This window comes from Gavia stellata, chromosome 10, assembly GCF_030936135.1.
Source record: "Gavia stellata isolate bGavSte3 chromosome 10, bGavSte3.hap2, whole genome shotgun sequence".
Taxonomy (NCBI): domain Eukaryota; kingdom Metazoa; phylum Chordata; class Aves; order Gaviiformes; family Gaviidae; genus Gavia; species Gavia stellata.
This window is the reverse complement of record NC_082603.1, coordinates 34,140,610-34,156,420: the sequence shown is the minus strand read 5'-3', so window position 1 is coordinate 34,156,420 and position 15,811 is coordinate 34,140,610. Positions and strand designations below refer to the sequence as shown.

The 15,811-nt window shown below is 40.3% G+C and overlaps 1 protein-coding gene across 1 annotated transcript in view; it reads right to left on the bottom strand.

Annotated features, from left to right (window-relative positions):
- Positions 1-15,811, bottom strand: part of CACHD1 (cache domain containing 1) — a 113,349-nt gene that overhangs the window by 57,673 nt on the left and 39,865 nt on the right. The window contains exons 2-3 of the mRNA XM_059821798.1: positions 14,686-14,748; positions 2,607-2,755 (exon numbers count right to left, since the gene is read on the bottom strand). Coding sequence (XP_059677781.1) covers positions 2,607-2,755; positions 14,686-14,748 — 212 coding nt within the window. The remainder of the gene's footprint in view (positions 1-2,606; positions 2,756-14,685; positions 14,749-15,811) is intronic.

Below are 15,811 nucleotides of genomic sequence, written 5' to 3'. Positions count from 1 at the left end.
AGAGTTCAAGTAAATCAATAGCCTTCAAAATATAGACTTCTGTCCGTGTTTTTAAAATAATTCCTAAATCCACACTCAAACACTCATACGTGTGTTCCAGTTCTCCAAAATCTGACCATTAAGGTAGGTATCTTAACTTTTAGTATTTCCTGTCAAAAATCTCAGTTTATGTATCTCTTTGGCGATTTCAGAAACTGGCCCCACTGGCCGTTTCCCTGCTTTCAACCAGGTTTAGAGGGGCCCAAGGGGATCCTGACGAGCATGTAGTCTTTTAATGTCAATGGAAAGCTTCTGCTTAAAAAGAAGGTTATCTCATTTTGAAATTCTATTAAAAATTAATCTCTTTTCTGGAGAGGCAGAGAGATGACAAGAGGTTTTGAGGTAGCTGATGCTCAACAAGGGAACAGTGTCCGGTACCCTCCTGGCTTTTCAGCAACAACTGCCTCGTGCCCATGTGAACCGTTTCACTTTCCCCTTTAGCAGGCTTGTGTCAAACACAAGACCTAATAATGCCACCTTGGATATCAACATTAGCTTTTTTCCCTGACATTTTTAACCAAAATGGGGAATCTCCCAGAAGGGAGATGCCACAGAGAAGGAAAATGAAAAGAAAAGTAGCAAGCAGGAGAGGCAGAAGGGGGAGAAATGACAACTGAAATGATGGCAGAAGCCTTTAGATAATTGAGTAATTAACAAAGCACGGCACCAATAACAACTTCGAAGTTAAGTTTCACAAGAAAAACATGTTTTTACATTCTTTCTTTGTATGACTTGCAGAAAATATCCTAAAGTCAGCAGTGGGTATATTCCGGATGAACAAGCCACCGTTCTTCAGCCATACATACTCGACGGGGTCTTGCTGAAGTGCTGTCTGGAAGATCCTGCAGACTGATAGACTGGTCTGGTAACCACTTCAGCAGATTTAATATTATCAAGCCAAGTAGCTATATATCAAGAATCATATTGTAGACCCTGAATGAGGAGCTCTGCAAATAGAAAATTCACCTCTCTGCTTTGCCAGCTGTGACCTCCTGTTCGTTTTTTTTTAAATTGCCTACTGTGAAGGATCCTTACGCAAGTCCACCACGGGTAAAGAAATTTCTAAAGGACTTCCAAGCTAAGTAATTTTGGAGGACAAAGTGAAAGGAAATTCATGAAAGTTTCCAGACTAAGAGCAGACCTCTCTTTTTTTTTAATGAAAACATGCAATACTGACAAGGGGGTGATAAATCTCCTCATTCCTCCTTCTCTTCACCCCTTGCTTGGAAGGTGTTACTGCTGCCTGGCAGTTCCTGCACGGAGAGATCAGAGGGCAGAAAGGTTTTTTTTCTCAACTAATTCTTGACCTTTCTACTAATGCTGCCAACAGTCTGGCCGTTGAGCACCAGATGTGCCAGTGTTTTACGTACGCACCTTGTCCAGCAGGAACTGAGCCGAGACCACTAAATCTACGCACAACCCAACAGCAAGGTACCCCTTTCTTTGGGGCCACCTGAGGCTTAACCCTATGGAGATTTCTTACTTTCCTGCCAATCAAAACACACACAAAACAAGCAAGGGGCCTTTCTCTCCAGACACAGATTCATATCACGTATTTGAATGCAGTGAATATTTTAAATCCTTACATAAACAAAGGTTAACGCCATACTTCAGAAAAGATGAAAGCACGCTGTCATTAAGAGAAGAGCTGTCTTATGGCATTAGATTGCAGAGAGTGCTTTTAATGTTTATTACCCAAATTACCTTCCCCTCTCTAAAATGTTTTTAAATCAGACCGAGATAAACAATGAAAATATGCTTTGTAATCAAGGTTTGCATAAACTGAAAGTTACTCTTGTTCTTTTCTAGTGCATATGGAAGTAAATGTTTAAAATGTTGAGCATTTAAAAGAAATTATTACACTTTTATTGGAAAAATCAGACCTTCTATCACACCTTCCTACAATCAGGAAACCCAAAGAAGATTCTGCAAATACACAGCGTAATAAAACATGATTAAAGACAACCAACTGCCTGGATTTAGACTATTCAAAACTCCTGTATTTAAAACCAAAACAAACTGAAAATGAACAAATTCCATTTCCAAGCCATATATTCAATTTCGGTAAACCTCTGTGTATCAAACAGCAGCATGTCAACTTGATTAAACGGTAATGCAGTATTTTTAGCATGTGATGTACTGACCAACTCATGATTTTGGTTACTGCACTTCAAAGGAAAAAAAAGGAAAAAAGTCCCACGACCAGCTTCAGAAGAGTTATTCAGGGTAAGCAGTGTCTCAATGCAAAACCGGTATCTTGGATATAGACAGACTCGTTTTGTACAGAAGACTATTCCATGCAATTAAGGGTTGAACAAACTTTTTTCCTTTTTGTTTCGTTTTACAATCCACCCCAGCTGAGTCCCAGTTCTTGTTTAGAGCTCCTCATTAAACGTGTGCATAGTAGAAATGTAAAAGAACATGAGGACAAGATAAGGAGCACCTTTGGAGTACTGTCTTCCCCCTTTTTCAGAGTGGCAGAAATTACGGGCTATTTTGCAAAGAAGTCATCTTTTTTCTTCACATATTAAGTGATAGCATAAATAATTTCAGAATTTAATACTTACTCCATCATAGATGGTGGAATAGTACAGCAGTCTTGGATCGCAGTCAAGGGCGACGTGAGATGAGCAGTATATGATGCTTCCACTACTTGCTTGTTACGATTCACAACATCCAAGTAACGGTTAAATTTCTCACGAATTTTTTTTGCCAACTGAAAAAAATAGTAAGAAAAAAGATTAAAATTAAGCCCATTTCTCTGTATTACCCCGTTCCTTATTAACCAACTTAAAGGGAAAGTAAAAACTGCATATGTTAAAGATAATAGTTGTCTGCTTTGCTCATTGTACTTCTATTTTGGTGGCTTAAGCACTGTGAAGTCAAGTAATTAATAATACTGGCTACAGAAAGCAGTCCATACAAAAAGATAAAATACATTTACCATCTAGCAATGGGTACATGAATATGACAGTTTTGCATGAACGACAAGTGAAATTTCCATTACATCAAGCTTCCCCTTCATTAAGAACTGACACCTGGCTGTGACTCTACCTATGCTACTGGCTTACCATGGAAGCTCTCCAATATGATGCTCTTGCATGGCCTGACAAGGACATGATGGAGACTAAAATAAGCAGGCCACAAGTCAATTTAAAGCAGCTCTACAAATGGACACTTAAGGAAAGCCCAAATAAGAGTATTACAGAAGACCTCACCCACAGAGAAATCTTTTACTGCTTCAGGAGCGAACAGCTAACAGCACATCTGCCAGCGCACTGAACGTATTTAAGGGAACAAGCTCAGGTTCCCAGCAACCCTGAATACTGCCATGAGTATTTCTCTGTTCATCAACAGCCTCCTCAGTCATGTGGATCTGTGCAGAAGTATTTCACAGCTCCTTTCATGTAGTTCTCCTCTTGCAATTTGGGCAAAATAAGCCATCCCAGTTCTTGCTTTTTCCTTTGTATCCCCTGCTGCTTTCCTGGGGGGCACCACGGGCTCTTAGCTGAGCATCCTCTGAGTGATTTTCTTCATCAATCTAGCAGCTCACTGTGGCTTGTCATAAGCTACAACAGTTTTAACTACAAACTTCAACAACAAAATGTAAAATCTGTAATTGACATTATAACAGAAAGCAAATAACGACAACCGTCTTGCACAGGTGAAATTCTTCCACAAGCCTTCTGCCCTCAGAGGTCCCTCTGATGAAGGCAGCCGCTTATAAATCAGGGCAAGGTTTAGAGGTTACACTATTACTTGTAAGAGCAGATGATCGTATTTCTCTCCTTTCAGAAAGTGAAAACAAACAGACTGTCATCCCTCCCCAGCACTTCTCAGGCCTTTAAAAAAATTAGAGTACCTGACTTTTAAAATAGCAAATTGGGTACTTTAGCCCTTCTCTTTATATGTTTCTTTAAAACTAAAAAAAAAAATTAAAAATCAAGTCAACAACTTTCTGCAAACAAATACTTCCGAGCTCTACATCTGGGCTTGCTGGCGTGCAATTCGAAGGCATGGTCGTGCCTGTGCCTTCTGCAGGCAGAGCCCCGTGCTGTCTCAGTGCCAGGCAGATTCAAAGCAGCCCGAAGGCACGCGGTGTTAACAAGGGTAGAGCCTGCTGGGACACATCACAGGCCTACTGAAGCTCCCGTGCTGGCGGGTAAGAGCTCGCTTGTGTCTAGTTCATTAGGCACTTCACAACGAGCCTGACTAATGACTTTGCAGGGGAAAATTGGAAGGGAAAAATTTGTGGCTGTTATTTGAGCAAACGTGACAGTAAACACAGTTACTAGGAAGCATCAGGTTTTACAAGAAACGTTTACTGAGACTTTTGCTCCTGGTATTTCATTCAATGTGAGAAATTAATGAAACTAATCAGGCATGTAGAAAATTTGCTCTGGCAGATTCGGTATCCTTTTCACACCAACACATCTATTACATTTAGTCATCGGCCAGATGAAAAATTTGGCCAATGAAATGAAATGAAAGAGAATAATCTCTAAGCAATATACTGCAGGGTTGAATACTCAGAAATATTGCATTTCTGCAAACTTTCTTCAGAGCTGAAGTTAGCTCATTAATTCCTAACACTCATCTCTCCTGCTCCCTGTACACTCCAAACTCTACGGGGATGATTTAACGGTGCCGCTACATTTGTGCGCTGAGAAATGCAGTCAGTTGTTCCAGATCTTCTGAACTGACAAATGTTTTTCCTAACTATTATTAACAGGACATTTCATCATGATTTACTTCATTATGCGAATAACGAGGCCCACACTGATAACAGCAATGCCTTTGCCTCCATTGTTCCCAGCAAATGCTGCAGCTCAACAACAGGTCTCCTAGGAGCACAGGTTTTAATAGGACCTTGCTCAAATGACTTGCAGAATTATACCTAATTAGTTTTGTAGAATGATTTATTGCCAAGGCACCGGAGGACTACTAATGGTCTCCTCCATGTTAGGCATCCAACACTATTAAATTGCTCTCAGTTGTTAGATAATAAGCTGCTGGGTGGTTCCTTTTCTATTTTCCAGTAAACTTCTTTTTGTCCAACGGTACTCCTCAAACGGGTCCTTGAGAAGTATATTCTTCTGAAGGGTCTCAAACATACACACGCCAAATTTCCTAAATCAAAGCATTTTAAGTTTCATGGTTACAAAGTTCCTCTCTCACTCTGGGCACATGAAATACCTGTGCTTAAGCACTATGTAAACCAGATACTTGAATCTATACACTTCTTTCTTGGTTTCCCTACCTGAAGTCATGAAAAAGGGAGAGAGCTTAAGTTTGCTGAAAAAAAGGACCACACGACCATCATTAGCAGTAACAAAACTAACGTGGAGCATCAGAGCAAAAGGACTCTCATTTGGAATCACTGCTTTTCTCTGATAAATGAATGCTATACAAGATGAGTTTTCACCTTCCAGGTTGAACGATAAAAGCACCCCATAGCCTTTGAATTTTACCCTGCTGTGCGGAGTCTGAAGACCTGACAAACCTGGTTTTCAGAAGAGCCCATAGCTCAGAAGCTGATAAAAAGCAAATGCTTAGTACCTAAACTGCATCTCCGATTGAAAAACCTCTGAACAGCTCAAAGTCATTACGTTACTTCTATTAAATGGGATCCAACAATTCAGTCGGGGCAGAGAGTAAAGTTCATGTCAGCAACAAGGGACCTGAAGCCTCCCAGAGCTACACAGACATCTATTCCCTGCCCACGGACATAAGCACGGTTGGAAGAACGAGTTTGTCAAACCTGAAGAACCCTAAAAATACTGCCCTCTGATCGCAAGAGAATACTCCCAACAATCAAAACCACTTCAAAACCAGCTAACTCAAAAAAGTCACCAATGGCAAGATGATCCAAAAGCAATTTTCCATTGAAAATTGATTAAAATGAATAAACCATGTTACAAACCTAAGGGAAACACACCAATCAGCTGAAAAATTCCTAAACCCAAATGGTTCTAATTCATCAAATCGAGAAGTATAATCCAGATGAAGCCTAACAAAACTAACTTAATTTTTCTTCCATAGTTAGGCTTCACTGGAGCACAAAAATCCACGACACTGAACAGGCATTCCAGCTCTCAGTGATTAAAACAACAGCAAAAAATAATACATACTTCCCAGCTCCTCATCTACGCCTTGCGTGCCCATGCATGCATGCACACTCACATCATTAGCTCAGAAACATTACTGGGTTTGCAAAGCGATGCACTCAGTTGCTAGAGCCTGTCAGAATAAGAGCTGCAGGCTTAAATCAGCTTCTCATTTTTCTAAATCAAAAAATAAAGTTTATAACCAAAAGATCACTATTTTTTCCAACATCTACCCTGCTCTTTTTAGCCTGCCCAGTGCTGAATAGCCGTTGCATACTGATGGATGCGAGACCCACACCATGCTGGTTACAAAACCTCAAAGGTACAGAAAGAAAGAGATAACAAATAACGGAAGGACAGAGCATTGAACTATGAAACCATCCTAACATAATTGTTTAAAATATTTTTAAGGTGAAAATGGAAAATTGTGTCCTGAATCAGGCACGTAAAAGGGGCAGGTAGCTGACATCCTGCGCTCGGGTATACCCCAGGTAGGTACCGAGTGTGACAGACATTTCCTGCTCCCACAGAAATGCTCAAATTCACCCATTTTAATGGAGACTAAAATAAATCTGGATACCTTGAGATTGACATAACATGCTATTATCCTCAGGTCAATTCTCAAAGTGTTCTTCACCTCAGTTTAAAAACAAAGAGGGGAGAAAAAAGCCTTGCTCGGCATTCCTCTCGCCTTCTTTCAGATTTCTGTATTTTTCTCCTTAATTTTAAGGAACCAAATAATAAGAAATGAGTGCTTGCTCCAAACAATGCAGCCATTAGCTCTATTTTTTTAACATATTTTTTTTTTGGCAGCTGGCATGCAGCCAAAGCAGTTCAGTTTGCAGACAGGTTGGACGGCAACACCTGTTCCTATTACCGCAGCACCCATGGGTAATGCGCTTCAATTGTCACCATCTCCACTGACAACCTTTCATCACAACATCAGTGAGTTTCTCTAATTTTCCCAGAGACATTTTCCTCATTTGCATAGTTCCCTCGAGCTTTTTTTTTTTTTTTTTTTTCCAATAAAAGCTTCGTTCTCCGCAAAGCTCTGAGGTCTTCCCTTTCCAGGGAACACTGAGGGAAAGCAGAGCTCCAAGGTTAGGTTTTATTTCTGGCTGTATCTTGAAAGCCAAGGTATTTTTAATATTTTCAAGACTGTATATAAAATATGTATCAATGAGGTTGACAGGCGCGGATGCCGTAACGGACTCACAGCTGGGGATTTAACACTGCCGGGCTCTCAAAAAGTATTGCTTATGCATTTTAGAGTTTAGTTAGTATTTTTATTTTTAAATCCCTTCTGTGAACCAGAAGAACCTGGAACAAAAGTACCTCTCTCCAACACCCACCAGGCACTCCGCCCGCTGTATCACAGCTTAACACTACTGTGCATCCATAGATTCCTATTCTAGAAATTTTTTAACATATCTATTCCTAACCTGCTTGGGTCTTGAAGAAACCACTGCTTCTGTGCAAACCCAGAAGAGCACAGAAGTCAGCAGGGACATGGCTCAAGAAAGGATCGTAGAATCGCCACCAGCTTCTCCCACACCTCTGCTTTAACAGATTCAAACCATTCCTACTCCTCTGGATGACACTGAAAATGTACTCTTGAGCGTTCAATCAGGATGCAAGAAACGACTTTCCAATGTGCATTTCTTCAGAGACCAGCACTCATTTGAGGTTTTCCCCTGGCCATTGGCTTTGGCAAGGCTTCCCAAGACTTGCTCCAAGGAAGATGTCAAACATCAACAAAAACTAGAGAAAGGGCCACAATTCCTGCAAGTCATTCCAGAAATACGTTAAACATAGTACGCATCGCCTTTAACCACAAGCCTCACAATTAATCGACAGAAAATTCAACATTGTGCGAGCATATCACTTTTCATAGGCAGGGAGATGTCATGCTCAACAGCAAAATCTAGATTTTTCAGCACGTTGATATATTTTCTCTCAAAAGAGTTCAAAAGCTCTTTGCCTAGTCCAGAAACAAACAAACAAAAAATCCAGCCCAACTTAAAGCACAGCACGCTGACATGTCAGCTAGGTCTTACCACCCTGCACGCACCTCACAGGCCAAGAGGAGAGTGATTACAGCAAGTGCAGAGCTTTCTCTTACTGCTTCTACACCACCCGAGCAGGCAGAGCAGCACCCGTTTTGATGGCCCACGCCCTTCACCAGCACAAGCATTTCTGCAGCAAAACTGTCAGAGAATCATAGAATCGTTTAGGTTGGAAAAGACCTTTAAGATCATCAAGTCCAACTGTAAACCTAACCCTGCCAAGTCCACCACTAAACCATGTCCCCAAGCGCCTCATCCACACGTCTTTTAAATACCTCCAGGGATGGGAACTCAATCACCTGCCTGGGCAGCCTCTTCCAGTGTCTTACAACCCTTTCAGTGAAGAAATTTTTCCTAATATCCAGTCTAAACCTCCCCGGCACAACTTGAGGCCATTTCCTCTTGTCCTATCACTCGTCACTTGGGAGAAGAGATCAGCACCCACCTCCCCACAACCCCCTTTCAGGTTGTTGTAGAGAGTGTCCTTCCAGGCTGAGGCATAGCTTACTTTTAGAAAGACATCCCGTCTTGGTAAAAAATAAATAAGTAAAAGAAATAGGTGATGAGGAGTCCTTTCATTAGCACAACTGCAAAGGAGATCCTTAAACTCATGTATCATTAATTATTTTTATAACAAATACATTCCCTGAAGACACAGAGAACATCTTGTGCGTAGCTGGTGTCTGATGTGATGCTGGCCTTAGCAAGGAACACGTAGAGAACAAAACACGGTAGAGATAGCTGTGTCCTGACACAGCTTATTAAAAACCCCACAACTAATAGAATAGAAATCAACTGGCAAAGAGAAACAAGGAAGAACAAGGAATGGCTACAGCTCTGAATGTAATCCCATCATCTGGCAGTTGGTAACAGAGGAAGCAAAAGACCAAAAACCAAACGAAGAGAGGTCTGGCTCTGAAGTAGGCTTACAAAAAGTGGTGCGTTACCTAACGAGTTTCACACGGGCTGTGTGAAATTCCTCCAGAAACCCAGAAGATGAGAGCAGCCCAATGGCATAAGGATCCAATGAAAGAAACCCACAGCAATAATACCACCTGGGATTTTTATTCGCCTTAGTCTTTTGCTCTCCATGTGCCACAAAGTCAACAGAGTTTACAAAACAGCTATTTGTTCTTTAGAGAGAGCTCTCCCAAATTCAGTGACCATCCTTCACCATTATTTTCAGAACTAAAGCTGACGTTGTCTATAGACGCTACTTCCACAACACTCATCAGAGAAGAACACTTCACAACTGAACAAACATGTGCCCTTCGCTCATATGGTGCTATATATTTCAAAGTTATCTCAAAAAATGAGAGTCCCGCCAGGGTGAAAAATCCTCAGCAGCTGTATCCCACTTGTGCAAAATTTCTGATTATTCTAACTCCCATGAATAACACACACTTCACTGAACTTGCCCAAGTATGACAGCAAAATCAATGTATGAAATAATTTTTGTCCATAGGGTGTATAAGAGCAATGCAAAGTAAAACTCTGAACAGTGGATCTTTCAGTTTGTAATCAGACATAGAAAAAAAATAATCCCCAAATTTGGATAAAAAGTTCTCTAGCAGACTCACAACAAATATGTGTAGGTGTTCTTTGTAGCGAAGTTAAAAAAAAAAGTTTCACTTTAGATTAGGTAATGTATCATTTGAGTTCTGATTTTTTTTAACCATTTGATTTAGAATCATAGAATCATGTAGGCTGGAAAAGACCCTTAAGATGACCAAGTCTTAGCTTTTATAACTCTGAAACATAATCATTCCTGAATTAAAAATATATTGTATTGTGAGAAGAATGCTTTGTATAGCTCCAGATGACATTTTTGTGGCAGACACGATTTACTCAATCCAAAATCATTAAAGATTTCAACTTTCAGGGATATTTTTTTTTTTTTTAATATATACCATTTCTCAAAAAAATACTGTTGGTAACTTGGTTCTATTAGAAACAAACTTGCATACCTGTAAAAACCAGTGTTCTGCCTCACAGTTCTGCTCCTGAATCTCCCAGTTAACTTCCTTTGATCTCTTAGCAGCTCCTAGCAGATTTATACAAAACTGATTCTCCAGGTTATTATTGCTATTTTTATGGATGATAATTATGCTCTGAATGAGCTAGAAGGAAAAGGAATGACAGTCTTCTAGCTCTAAACACAGGAGTTACCTGGAGAGAAGAATACATTAAAGAAGGAAAAAACCTAATGACAAAAGGCGTATCTCACTGCTTGTGCATCCGCTTATTCTAAATTAAAATCCTCCCTCCGTCCCTGTCCTTCCCAGCCTTCAAACAGGAGTGAATATTCTCAGGAATATTCCAGCAAGGTGATTTGCAGCTGACATATGCATATTTACAATTGACCATCTCAACTAATTTAATTACTTTCTTTGCTACTGCTTCTTTCCCCAGGATGCACGGACAGACAGCAACAGAAGAAATGATTATGAATTTCTCTCTGCAGAGATGTCGTTGCTGCTGTGCTCCAGCTTCTCTGACGGAGTTCAGTCTTTATGAAGCTGGTAAATACGCTCCTGCTCAAGACTGCATCATCGTCCTCTCTCCTCCTTGGAGCCCAGTTTCATATTCTCTGTACTGCAGAAACCAGATGTCTGGCAGGATGCTGAGCACACGCTGACTTCCTTGAAAACAGCTAATCTAGATTTTCCCCTAATAAAACTAACCATTTTCCACTTTATTTATACCACTAGTTCACACCACTAGATTTTCATATTGGATGTGAGTTCTCTGATATTGAAATTACTTACAGGAAAGGAATCCAAGTTATTTTTGGCCATCACCAGCCAATTTTTAATAACCTATTCAAAGCAAAAAAGGTTTTATCTGTTACGTACAATAGTAATTCTGTAACTGTAGACCTTAAAAGTGTAAGCAGTGTAACGTCAAAAGGTAAACCACTCCTTGTGTGGCATGAAGAAAGCCAAGTGTATTAAACAGTTAGGCCTGAAGGCCAACAGCTGTAGTTTTTCACTTTCTCAACAAACTGAAAGTCATTATTTACACAGTTTGGTATTAAAAAACCCCCCACCCCCCATAACAATTCAGTGGTCTGCCAGAAAAAAATCCCAGCTGACATAAAACAGTAATTAATTGCCTTCGGGTATCAGTTGTTAAGAAAATGTTAATGAATGACAAAACCAGGAATGAGCGACAGGGGATTTAATTTGCTTACATTTGTTTGCATTTGCTCAAGACGATCCCATTCGATGCACTACTCTTACTCATAAAACTCCGGTTATATTGCTTGTGATTCATTAGGGCTAAAAGACCTGGTTATTAATGAAACAGAAGTGCTCAATTATTCTTCTATCCACTTCACTGTTGAGCTTTTAACCACAGTAATTATGCTTCACCAGGGTCTCGTTTTTCTCCTCTGACAGCTCCGAATTCATCACACTACCTACAGTGTTTAGACAGTTATTTATATCTACTTAGGGTGAATACGTATATCTGTGGCTGGGAAACAAGCAGCGTCTTTTCCTAAGCGGAGAATCGACAGTCGAGACTTCAAAGAAGTTTTAATCCAGTTTCTTGGTTTCCCAAAAACACTTTTGGCTTTCAAAAGCCATCTGATATGTATAATCTAGCCCACATGGCCCTTTCGCGGTGTGCAGACCACCCAGAAATACTCGAGAAAAACGTTACCCTAGCGCGACGTCAAAGCCAGCGAACGCTTCTTTTAAGATGTTGAGATGGTTTCAGATTTAAACTTTTAAACTTGGGCGACAATGACCCTTTCGTGGTCCCTCTGCACACAAGCACCCACCTGTGCATGCTCAGAGGGAAGCCAAAGCCTCCCGAGGGTGGATATGGGGCTCCAGCATCACAGTGAGTGCGGCAAGCATCTCCTGTCCACACCGCTGAACCATCACCGTTCGTGCACATCCGACCTTAGGCACCACATAAACCAACCACCTAGCATCAGCAATTGCATGATGCCTTTCCAAGCAGCAAATTTATTCCATGGGATCGTAATTTGGGCATCCAATTTTTTTTTCAATTTTATTTACAATATTTCAGTGATACATCAACAACAACAAAAAAAAGTATGCCCAAATTAGTAACAGGAATACACATCAGACTTGTATAAATTAATAACAATGAAACAAAATGAACTACTCAAATACACAGCCATGTTTCTGGACCTCTGGGGAAAAAAGGTGCCACTCACATGAAGAGAACAGGATGTCATTATACTCAGTTCCATATAACCTCTTCTTAATTATGTGTTCTCCAATTAGACGTTGTCAAAAAAGAAAAGTAATTTCGGGGGTTTCTTGGAAGAGAGGAGATTTAAAAAATTGAAGGGTTCTAATAAAACACTAACAGCACACCTGCTGCCCCTGTGTCACGACATTCATACTGGTGACTGCTTAACAAAAAAAAAACAGAGAAAAATATATAAAGCAGAAGCCAGGAGAGAATAAGGATAATTACTGAAAGCATGGGAAGTCTTCTTCACAATTCACTCGAGAAGCAAAGCGGGAAAGGTGACCTCAGTGGCGTAACAAAGACAGGCAGTGGGATCGAAACCAAAGGAGGGAATGTCCTCCTGGCATATTTACCCCTCCCCGGATTACAAACATTTTTACTCTTGTATTACAGGTAATCTTCTCAACTGCGAGGCAGATGTTTCAAAATCAGAAATGTGTTTCTACAGCCAAATTGAGTATGTAGGAGAGACCCCCACCGAATGATCAAGCTTCAGAAAAAGCTTGCATTAAACATTGTCTAACTAGCCAAAGCTAGGAAAAACCTCCTGTAAAGCCTACCATCTATTACTAGTGTTGAGACATTATTATCTGCAAGATCAAGCAATCGTTAATACCAGAATTAGGGTCACCTACTAGGATCAATGCTTTGCTCTAGTTTCTTCTGTTGCTTCCCACAGGCATCTGTATCTCACCAAACAAACATCTAACACAGACACAAGCAAGGTGAACTTCGTTGGTTATTTCCTAAACACAAATATTGTCATAAAAATGGCATGTGTCATGTATCATAAAAATGTTAACACGCACAAGATATTCACCTTAAAATTCGTAGGATGTCAATCTAAGAGTCTCATTTAAATCCTCGATCATCAATCACATGCTCTTATATTTATCAAATTTTTCTGTTAACATTGTTACACACCTCAATTTAATGCCAGTATGGAACAAGGCTTCTACACCAAAGACTTGATTTTGGTTTAACAGAAACCCAGTGTTAGTGGAACTTTTCCTGAACCATTCCGCTTTCCGCAAATTAATTTAGTTCCTACATTGATGATAAGCCCATCAAAAGCCACCACACTTCTTCTGCAATAGAAGAGGAGCTGAGCCTTGCTCTCCAATGCAAACTCTTCAAAAGTTTAAATACAGTGTACAGGGATTCACAATCCCATTTCATCCAGCCAGCTCTGCTTTCACTTTTTCCTTGGGGAAAAAGAAAAAGTCTGGGAATTTTACTATTTACAGTAAACACAAATTAGAGTGTTAATTTATTTCTATTACATGAACAGTTTTAATGCACACGAGTATGCAACGTACCGATACGTTCTCGGAAACCGGCAACAGCAACTCAGGCTCAAACCAGGCTACCTGTGTGAAGAGCAATTCCCTTTTCCCCAGGGAAAGCCCCGCTCTGAGGCACTTTTCTTTTTACTGAACATTAAAACTGGTTTGATAGGGGTCTAGGAAGGCCAGGTTACTCGCTAAAGGTTGTGCAAGTGAGTCCACGCTTAAATTGGAAGGAAAAGCCGGTTCTTTGTTCAGGCACCCAGGCTGCCTCTTCTAACAAAACTCATTGTATTTAGCAAGAAGGTGCAGTTGTGAGCGTACAGAATTGGTACCTTAATTTCTTAAAGAAGAAAACAAGATCTATTTGATCTGTCTAAAAATTGATCCAAAATTGATTTTCCAATATATGCATGTATTAAGATGCAAACAGCCCATGTGTTGAGATATATTATCTCAATGTTAAATTGAAAAGTTAAATGTTCAAATGTGTTCCCATAAGAACCCCCCCCCAAAATTACAAAAAACCCTCAACCACAACTGTTATGCATAAGGCTGTAGCTGTCCCATATTTACACAAAGCAATTGATACCATTTCCACATTCAGAAACAATATTAGTGTTTCTGCCTTGAATTAAAACAATTTTAAAAGAGACACTTCCACCGTGAAAACTAGTCAATTAACGTGAGATACTGCACAGGGCCCCAGCTCTGCCTCTGCTCTTTTGTTTCGAAGCAAAGCAGATGGAAAGCCTTTTCATGGCAATGCCAAACTCTCAAATGCATAATTAGCCCATATATCCCATCTCCATTTATTTTCCGTTCCATTTATTGTTATCTCAGGTGCTGGACGCTAGGAAAGTGGCCACAATAAATCCAGACAAACTAATTTCTAAGTTGCCTCTGCCTTTGTAACCCTGTGAGCAGGAGGTGGGAAGGAGTTTTCGGACTCACCTGTTGAACTTCACTTTCTCCATTCGATATTTTCTCCGTGTACACAAAGGAGTTGAATATTCTCTGCAAGAAAAATCAGAAAGGATGCGTAAGAGACCTTTTGTCATAAATATCACATTAAAGCAGCTCCAGAAGGCGCATGGGCGAGGAAATCTGTGACAGAAAAGGACCGTTTCACCTGGGGAGTCTACTGCCAGGCTCACCCAAGGGGAACCACGTCTCCGTATATGTTTCTGATCTGCGTGAAGAGGCTGGTTTTGGTTTTGAAGGCAAACATGTAACAGTTGTTTTTTCAAAACATCTGTTAATTTAACAAACTGACATAAGGCACTAAAATATATTTCGCATTTGAAAGCTACTGCCTGCGCAAGCTATGATGCTAAACATTTAACCCAACATAACTGTTTTTAAAAGTACTTGTTGTTTTCAACTAACACAACAAGAGGCTGTGAGCCGAATTTAGACGTATTTGGTATCTTGAAAAGAGAAAAATGAGACCTGCTTTTGAACACAACCAAATTGGGCTCACTAATGGCAAAAAAAGGACGTGTCAGAAGACAGAAGTAAGAGAGCTGTGTCCTCCCCTGGGAAAGTTTCCTGTCTGCTCCCGGAGGGACACGAGATTCTCCATCCGCTGCACCTCCCTCCACAGGCAAGAGCCGCGCTGCCATCACCATTTACCTACAGTGGTTACATGGAGGAAAAAACACTCAACACCTTCTTAATATTCTGCTTCCAGACCGAAAAATAAGGTTGGAAGGATTTTGGGTTACACCGACGGCATTCCTGAAAAGTTTGCCTGATACACTTAACTTTCTCTTTCAAGATTTCTCATTTCCAAGGGCAGCTTTCGCCTTACAGACAGTGGGACCATCCCCACTGGAAAACCTGCAAGTGTCCCTAAAATATTCCTTTGCTATCTGTCTTAATAGCAATATGTGGTAACTGCATAATGCGATGGAGGTTCGAGAGAACAGTATCACACAAAACAGGAATAGTGTTGGTTATTCATTAGCAATAAACCTAATAGTAACACGTTGAGGTTATTTAGGTTGTTATACATTGGAAAACCCACAAAAAAATGCCCATTACTTTATGGAGGATCTTCTAACTTTCTCCTGTCCTC